The sequence below is a fragment of the Apium graveolens genome, chromosome 2 (genome assembly GCF_009905375.1).
Source record: "Apium graveolens cultivar Ventura chromosome 2, ASM990537v1, whole genome shotgun sequence".
Taxonomy (NCBI): Eukaryota; Viridiplantae; Streptophyta; class Magnoliopsida; order Apiales; family Apiaceae; genus Apium; species Apium graveolens.
In genome coordinates, this window is record NC_133648.1 from 265,535,211 (window position 1) to 265,544,936 (window position 9,726).

Here is a 9,726-nt window from a genome sequence, read left to right on the forward strand (position 1 = left end):
AATCTGAACATATAATGGGTTGGCTATCTTTATAAACAACAACATCTTCTTTTTCCATAATGTGTAGTTGGATCTCTCATAGGCAGGAAACTTGATATTACTAATCTTCTGTATGTGCATTCTTCCAAGATCTCTAATCTGTTTGCTTTCAAATTTTGTTCTGATACAACTTGTTAGGTAATGAATACAATACAGAGGGGGGTGAATGTGTTTTGGATAATTTTAAGGCTTTTTAAATGTTTATTACTTGGCGAGCAAAGCAGATTAGAGATGCAGTAATATTATGTTAATTGAAATTAAAATAGTGCACACAATATTTCAAAACTCACTTAATTTTGTATTAAAATCAAGCTAGTTTTTGCTACAAATCTTGGATTCTTTGTAAGTAAATAACTCAACTTCTTCCTTGAGAGAGTTACTAGAAATTCTAGATCTGTTTGATACAATTTAAAAGTAAAGGACCAATATTTAATTTATAGATTAGTAAACACGGGTTTACACAGCATGCAATAGAATGTACTAAATCCTACTTTAAGTTATCTCTAAAGCTTTCCATTTTTGGATTAGCGTATCTTTACAAATCCTGTGAATTTGAGAGTTTCTTTTGTCGGTTAATCTTGGCCTTTGATCTTGTACTCTTCAAGCTGCTTTTGTAGACTTTTCAATCTAATTGATTAGATCGTTTGTTGATTGATAATCTTGAATATTTAACTTGTCTACATTCTGTACTTGAGATTTATATCGAGATCTCCGGTTTGATCTATAGAGAACTGACATCTCGATAAGTATAATGGCTTATCGAGATCTCTTAGTTCTGCATAAGTGTTTTGACTTGTCGAGGTCTCTGAGTTCTCTATAAGTGAACTTGGCTTGTCGAGGTCTCCAAATTTCTGCATGTGGAAATGTCTTGTCGATATCTTTGAGATCTCTATAGGTATATTGACTTATCGATATCTTTGAGATCTCTAATGAGAAAATTGACTTATCGATATCTCCAATCTTCACATCTTCATTTTGACTTATCAATATCTCTGAGTTCTCTAATGCAAAAATGACTTATCGATATCTCTGAGATCTCTATAGACATTTTGACTTGTCGATATCTCTGAGATCTCTAATTTGACTTTTCGATATCTCCAATCTTCATGTCTTCATTTGGCTCATCGATATCTTTGAGACTTCTCTATAAGCTGTTTTGGACTTCTCGATAAGTCATTCTGGAGAATGACTTCTCTATATGACTTGATCTGTGACTTGTAGATATCTTGACTTAGAATATTTTTCCTAAAACATATTTATTCAACTCCAAGCTTCTTCATATTCTCTCTGAGGCATGACCCTCTTGATCTTCTTCCAGAGTTTATTCTTAGGCTTGAGACTGTTTACAGAAAAATACTCCAGTCTAATCTTTGACATTTTTACAGACTCAAGTAATACAGTACAAAATACAAATTTAGATTATCATACAACTAATTCTTAGGGCTGTCAATTTGACTTAGTCTTTTTATAGTACAGGCATGTCTTGCACAACACTAACCCCCTACCTAATCCTGACAATCTAGGCTTGTTTCAGTGACGTATAACCTGTAGCTCTGATGCCAAACCTGCGACGCCCTCCAAACTCGGGTCAGAAGTTTGGGGTTCACAACACACACACACACATATAATATAAACATGTTTATGAAATAATATATGCAATGACCCTACCTTACACAACCACGGATCGCAACAGGTTAAAGTATAAACACAAGTCACAACCTTATTTATATTACAACATACTAAATCCCAACTAGTTTAACTTACAATTGGATAATAAAACATTCTTACAAACTTTCAAAAACTCAAAACTAAAGCAAAAAGGCTCCTGCTAGCTTATTCCGTCTCAACCTGGAATCCTAGCTTGCACACTGGTCCGGGGATCCTCGCTACCAACCACTTCCTTCTTAACTGGAAAAGAACATAAACAGATTCACAAGAGTGAGCTAACTAGCTCAGCAAGTCACAATGACAGTACTGAGATTAAATAATGATCAAATGAAATGATTTAAGGGGATCAAGTTCTTATTAAGCAATGATTATAATTGAATATTCATTTTTAAGTTTAAAACCAAGGTTAGGCTGCTGATCAGTCACGCACTAACCCCGAGTAAGGCACACAGCTCTACTCTATATATACTAGATCCAAGGCATACATTGGCCTAATATGACCACCAATCTGGTCTGACCATGAATCTGGTCCACAATTTAAAAAACCGTCCAATTCTATAACAATTCAATATGAAAAGCAATGTAATACAATAAAACGTAATTATAAACAACATTGATAAAACATTCATCTCAAATCATAAGGTAATTTATGAGTACCATAAAGGTATATCAAGGTACGTATGAAGAATGGCTTCAAGCCTGTAAAAGAATCAGGTATTAGAAGAGCAAGAGTTTAAGGGTTATACAAGATTTAGTTTCTGATGTTACAAGGTATTGTAGAAAGTATGAGTCTTTGTACATTGAGAAAATCCATTTTAGTGACTGGTATCTGGTTTATATGTATTTATGGAGTAGTATCGTATATATGTGGTTTAGTATCTGGGAATTCAACAATCAATAATTTACAACGAATGAGGTTTACGGTTCAAGTATCAAATGATATTATCAGGGTTTAGGGTTAAGCAATTCAAAGCACTTGCAATATAAAAATAGGACTATTCGAAATACGTGCAACATACTTCAAGAAAGGTTTAGAACACTTGCCTTATCTCGATTGACTTCCACTTCACTTGCACTTGCTATCGATTTTATTCACTGACCACTTGCTTTCCCTTTCTACGCCACGCTTCCTCTACTAGACATTACAAGTATCTATCAATACTTATTCTCACCTTATTTTAATCATTACATAAACGTTACAAGCTTCTATCTACCCTTCATTTCACCCAATCCGACGTACAGATTGAAAGTTATGACGAAAACCGTCAAGCAATGATCACATAGGCATATCATACATGAATCAGATAGCACATAGCACTTAGCACGTAAGTTATTCGACAAAAATAATTTTTTAAAGAAGGTTTGGGGTTAAAATAATTTTTCTAGTATTTAATACGAATTTTTGAATAATTTTCGGCATTAAAATGGGTAAAAAAAATTATTTTATAAATAAATAACAAGGTTTGAATACTGAATCTAACTTTAAAATCATTTAATAATAATTATTGAGCCTTGAACATAATTTAGAAAAATATTTTAAAGCTCGATTCTATTTTTTGAAATTAATAAATCAAAAGAAATAATTAAATCTAATCAAATAATCAATTAAAATTAATTAATAACTAATTAAATTAATCAATCAATTAGTATTTAAATTAATTGACCAATTAAATAATTAATATTAACCAAAATTAATTACATAAATCAGATTTATTTTCGAATTAAAAATAAATTTTGGAATTAAAATAATGATTTTTGGAATTTTTATATATTAAAAACAATTTTCTGAAATTAAAATAAATAGGAAATATAATTTTTAAATAATTTTAAAAGAGGAATCCTAAATCTGCAGGTTTTACTATCTAGTATATTGCCAAATCTTAAGTAAACCCTGATAAAAAAACAATTGTGTAAATAAAAATTGTGGTTAGAACATGGACTGTCATGACTAAACAGGGGTCTCTGATTCGACCCTTTCAATCGGAACAATATTGTTTTTTAACGAAAGCACTTATATAAATTGGAGCTTTAAGTTGAAGTTCAGCTGCATTTGAAAGTTCAGAACTGCTGCGGTTAAACCACTATTAATCCTATGTTGAGACAGTTACCTAGTGCTTTCCAAGAAATCTTGTGTGTTTGCGTGCATTATGTTTACCATAGCATTGCTCATATACATGTATAATGTGTAGTCAATCGTTAATGTTGACCTTATCAGCTCTGCTAAAACCTCAAGATGTTTAAAGCTACCGAGAATAATGTTTGGGGAGAGAATGACAACTTAGCATGTTAAGATCACATGATTGTTTATTTTTCATTTTGATTATTTATATACTGTATGAGGTGTGCCTAGGTAGAATTTGTTGTGCCAGTTTGTTAGGCCATTTTGTCATCTTGCTCATCTTTATCTGCTTGCTGGCTCTTTAACACAATCGTTTTTATATTCTTTAGCAAAAAAAACAATCTTGATATTCTTGTCATCAATGTATGGAAAATGAATACACAAGCTTTGAAGGATTTAAAAACAAATTATCGGTTAAAATAGTGACCAATTCATATCATTATAATCCCGTACAATGAATGCCCCTCATCTTTGATAATTAGTGAGAAATTTGAAGGTTCATGCTTACTTGAGACAAATGTTTGCAGAAATTGAAAAACTAAGGGAAAGTAAATAAATGTGTCAAGTAATAGTTTTAAGAAAACAACTATTTGGCTATGAGCAAAACAACTAATATTCCACCTTTCATTCTTTCTCTCAGCCAGTTGCAAGCTTCTGCTTCTTGTTTTTTATTTTTGTAATCGTCCCTGTCGTTTCTTGTCTCTCATTATAGCAGAAATGCACAATGAGGTTAAGGAAAAAGATAAATTATTGAAAAACTTCAATAATAACAACGTGTTCACACTTTACAACATTCATCACATACTTTTCCATGTGCTCATATTTTGCACTGTGTGCTTAAATTTTTGCGGGGGAATAAGCACTCCAGTCAAGTGAGGCTCATTAAGCAACTTCATAACTGCTTAAACTCACTGCCAATACATGACATATTAGCATTTAGGTGTAGTTCACTATGTATTTGTCGGTAAAAACCTTCTTAAAACATTCATATAATAAATTGTTACCGCCAGATTTTATCTGTGCACCGTTTATCAATAAAACAAAATTAAAATGTAGACGATTAAATACTTATCTGTTATTGATATATTTCAAGTTCTGCTTAAGGATGCATGTACTAATGCGTATAATGTAGATTGTAGAGAGTAAAACTATGACAAGCTTTACCATATATAATTTCTTTGTATTTAATCATGTATTTAAATCCTGTTTAGTCAAAAACAGGCAAGTTCAAGTCTGAACTAGATTCAAGCACAAAATTTGTGCCAAGTTTGAATATCCCTCGAGGTTGGAGGTTAAGACTTTGTGAATTGAGAAGACAAATATGTTTGCTTGTTTGTTGTGTATGTTAGCTTTGCCGGCAGGCTAGTTATTTACTACATTTGTTCACGAGCTTAATTACCCTAACAAACATTAATATATTGTACATGAAATGTGAAATACAAATCTCAATCAACATTAAAACAAATTAAGGAACAATTAAATAGGTTTTTGTCATGCGTATATATATGCAGTGATGTCTAATTATGCAAAGTGAACTGACTACTGAGTGATCTTCGTAGAAAAAAGAACTAGAATTGAAGATGAAAAATATTTCGCCGATTTTTTAGAAAATCGGTCAGCTTTTTTGAAAGGAAGGAACATTTGGGAAAATATTTTGCTGGTTAATGAAATCATCCACTCTATAAAAATTCATAAATCAGATGGCATCATTTTGAAACTTGATTTCTCGAAGGCTTATGATTCTGTAAAATGGTCGTGTTTGATTCATATAATGAGGAGTCTCAATCTCGGAGATAAATGGGTCAGCTGGATTAGAGCTATCCTGCATTCTACTAAAATGTCAGTTTTAATCAATGGTTCTCCTCTGCAGAATTTTCTCTCTGTAGAGGTGTTCGATAAGGTGATCCTTTTGCACCCTATTTGTTTTTGCTTATAGGTGAAGTTTTGAGTAAATTATTGCAACTTGCATTGGCCAAGGAATTTTTGTAGGAGTTAAACTCCCTTTCCTTCCCAACTACAGTTCAACCTCCATACTATAATAATTAATAAAGTACAATAAAATAATAAACTCGCTAAATTAATATTTTTTATTGGTTCCAACCATATTTAAAGTTTAACTGTATCATATTTTCAATACGCAGACGACACAATTTCGAATAATTTATAAGATTATACAGTAGAATCAATAGTTTAGTTTTCCACGGGAGATTAGGATTCTCTGTGAAGTGATGGCAAGAATACCGGGAACTTCTTTAAAAGATTTTTTTGTAAAACAATAGAAAGTCACGTTTTCCAAAATATAACAGTGTTATCAGACTCCTAGATACGAACCCTTGTCAAAATATAACAGTGTTATTGGAGACTACTAGATACGAACCTGAAGTTGAACATGTGCTAGTCATGTTATTGGAGACTCCTAGATACGACCACTGATGAACTTGCGGTGTGCTTAAATTTTAGCATAATCAAGCACTCCAGTCCAACGAATAGTTGGTACAACTTTAAATACGCATGATGCTCACTGTCACGACATAGTAGTTGCATTCAGGTGGAGTTCACGATATCACCCTTGGTAATCATACTTTTAAAACCTTCCAACTCTAGAATATTCATTGGAAACACACCAAAAATGTGCAGTCAAATCTTCGGTCGTTATGTATCTCTTTATAAAGTTTGAGTCCGGTTTATCTATGAAATGATCCAATAATATTATATTAAATTAGGGTTAAATATCAAAATAACCACTAAAGTGAAAACCAGTTTTATCATCAAACTTAACAGCGTATCATTTAAATCACTAAACTGATAATAAATATCGGATATCTTAAAATATGTGTTTGAGAATTAAAAATTATTTTTATGAAGTTTTATACATTTTTCTTGAATTATATTACAACCAAATTAAAATGTATAAATTCTAGTATTTTCGATAATATAGTGAGATTTTTAAAAATTGATCTACTATTTATTTTTATTTTTATAGTGATATTTTTCATTTAAATAACAATAATTAGTAGATAAATTTTTAAAAATCTCATTCTATCATCTAAAATACTAGGAATTCATAAATTTTCATTTGGTTGTAATATGATTCAATAAAAATGTATAAAATTCCATAAAAAGAATTTTTAATTCTCGAGCACCTATTTTGAGGTATCCCTTTGATATTTATTACGACTTTAGTGATTCAAATGATATCCCGTTAAATTTGATAACCTTAGCTGACTGAGCCTTTGATATTTAACCCCATTAAATTACGATCAATGTCGCCTTGATGCTTTTACCTTGTGATTCCTTGGCACACATCTATGTGTATATATATCTCCTTTAATTGTGTCCAGTAAACCGAGTGCGATCATTAACACTAATACTAAAAGTGATAATGGAAGACATTTCACCATTCATGTTAGCACTCTCAGTTGTTGCAGTCACAAGTGTGGCAACTATAACAATGAAAGTGGTGAACTGGCTTTGGTTAAGGCCTAAGAAGTATGAGAAGTTACTAAAAGATCAAGGATTCCATGGCAATCCATACCGGCTTTTACGAGGCGACATGCTTGAGTTTGCAGCAATGGCCAGGGAGAATAGGCCTAAGCACATCAAATTGTCTGACAATGTCTCCTTCCATGCTTTACCTTACATCCATAGCATCATCAAGAAATATGGTAAAGTTTCTACACAAACTTTGTGTTTGCAGGATAAAAATCATTTAAATGTAAAACTTTGCAATATGATAGATGTTAATCTGCAGGTAAAAAGGCATTTATTTGGTTTGGACCAACACCAAGCATACAAGTGATAAATCCTGAACAAATTAGGGAAATTATGTCCAAGCCTAGAACATTTCACAAGATGCACCCCAACCCACTTGGCGATATGATTCTTTGTGGCCTCATTAACTCTGAGGATGCGAAATGGTCCCGAGATAGAAAAATAATGAATCCTGCATTTCACTTGGAGAAGTTAAAGGTTAAATCTGCTTCCTAGAGACTTACCCATCAAATACAACGGGTGTAACGCATAAACATAAGAAGTTATGCCTTTATGGCAAAGAAGAAACTAAGAAGCTTGCATTATAGTTTTTTGAATGAGTTTTTATTATCTTTCCTCCTGTTTCATTACAGATAATGCTGCCAGAAATACATCAGAGTTGTGATGAGATGATCGAGAAATGGGAAATACTAGTCTTGGTGACAGGGTCAGCAGAAATTGATGTCTGGCCTAGTCTTGAAGATCTGTCTGGCGATGTGATTTCTCGGACAGCATTTGGCAGTAATTATGAAGAAGGTAGAAGAATTTTTAACCTCCAGAAAGAACAAGTTGATCTCATTCTTCAACTTATGAAGTTTGTCTTTATTCCGGGATGGAGGTAAAAAACTACGTCTTTTAAGTACCAAAAGTTCTGATCCAAAAGTTGCAGGACTGGCCAATAAAACTTTAAAGATCTGATTACAAAATATTTACTTGTGAAACAAATTTCAGTTAAATTTACATGTAAATCAGGAAAAGTACAGTTAACATAAGATGCTGGTTCTAGGTATCTTCCGATTAAAGCTAACAAGAGAATGGATACAGTGTGCAATGAAATACAAATGCTATTAAGGGGTATTATCAGCAAACGTCAGAAGGCAATGAAAGGGGGAGAAATAAAAAAAGATGATTTGTTGGGTCTTCTTTTACAATCTAACTCTGAAGAAATCAAAGAAAATGGAATTGGAATGGATATTGAAGAAGTGATGGAAGAGTGCAAGCTTTTTCATTTCGCTGGCTCGGAGACAACCTCAAATTTGCTAGTTTGGACTTTAATTATGTTGAGCACACATCCAGAATGGCAAACTCGTGCAAGAGAAGAAGTTGTGCAAGCTTTTGGCAGCAGAAAACCTGATTTTGACGGACTAAACCATCTCAAAATAGTAAGAAACCAACAATATATGGTGTTCAGTTGGGCAATGTAAAAATATAGATTCAATGTAGTTAATATTATTTATTTGTTTGAAGTGCAGGTAACAATGGTTCTACAGGAAGTTTTAAGATTATATCCGCCTGCATCCATGCTTAATCGATCAGTTCCCAAGGATGCAAAACTAGGTAACATTAATCTTTCGGCTGGAATGATATTCACTGTGCCAGTAATCCTACTCCACCATGATCCGGAAATATGGGGCAAGGATTCGCTTGAATTCAAACCAGAGAGGTTTTCTGAAGGAGTTTCAAGTGCAACCAAAGGCAAATATTCTTACATTCCATTTGGAGGGGGTCCTCGTATATGCATTGGCCAAAACTTGGCAATGGTTGAAGCCAAAGTGGCACTAGCTATGATCTTACAACGCTTTCAGTTCCAACTTTCTCCATCTTATGTGCATGCACCTTTCCCAATTTTAACTCTTCAACCTCAACATGGAGCGTCATTAATTCTGCACCAGCTCTAGCATGGTTCTATGCAAGTCGTCCAGAATCTTAACCATCCACTATAAAGTTGTTTGAAAACTTTAAAAAAGAGCAGCATGGTGCTTAAATAATAGATAATCATGATCAAAGATACAAGAATTTGAGCTTCAGAGTAACTCAGAAAATTTCAATACCTAACATCTAGTATATTGTCTTAAAAGTGTATTGCATTTATCTAACCTCTTTTTCCAAGCATTGGAATTATTTAGAACTTCGTATTGTCAAATCATAATTAACCCCTCGTAAAAAAATAAAATTGTGCTTTTCCCTTTTCTGGTACATTAAAATTGTGGTTAAAACATGAACTGTCATGCGTAAACAGGGGTTTCTGATTCAATCCTCTCAATAGCAGCAAAATTGTTTGTTCACGAAGCACTGTTTGCAGCTGCAAGGTTATAAATTTGCGCTATTTTTGGCAGTGTTGCTGCAGTGGAAAGTTTTTAGAACTGCAA

At 32.8% G+C, this 9,726-nt stretch overlaps 1 protein-coding gene across 1 annotated transcript; it reads left to right on the forward strand.

The window, feature by feature from the left end:
• Positions 1-7,109: 7,109 nt before the first annotated feature.
• On the forward strand, positions 7,110-9,485 carry LOC141706281 (cytochrome P450 CYP72A219-like). The gene is made up of 5 exons (XM_074509078.1): positions 7,110-7,491; positions 7,578-7,795; positions 7,951-8,195; positions 8,364-8,739; positions 8,830-9,485. The coding sequence occupies exons 1-5, from the start codon at positions 7,209-7,211 to the stop codon at positions 9,253-9,255; spliced, it is 1,548 nt and encodes a 515-aa protein (XP_074365179.1). The 5' UTR covers positions 7,110-7,208; the 3' UTR covers positions 9,256-9,485.
• The last annotated feature ends 241 nt before the right edge of the window (positions 9,486-9,726 follow it).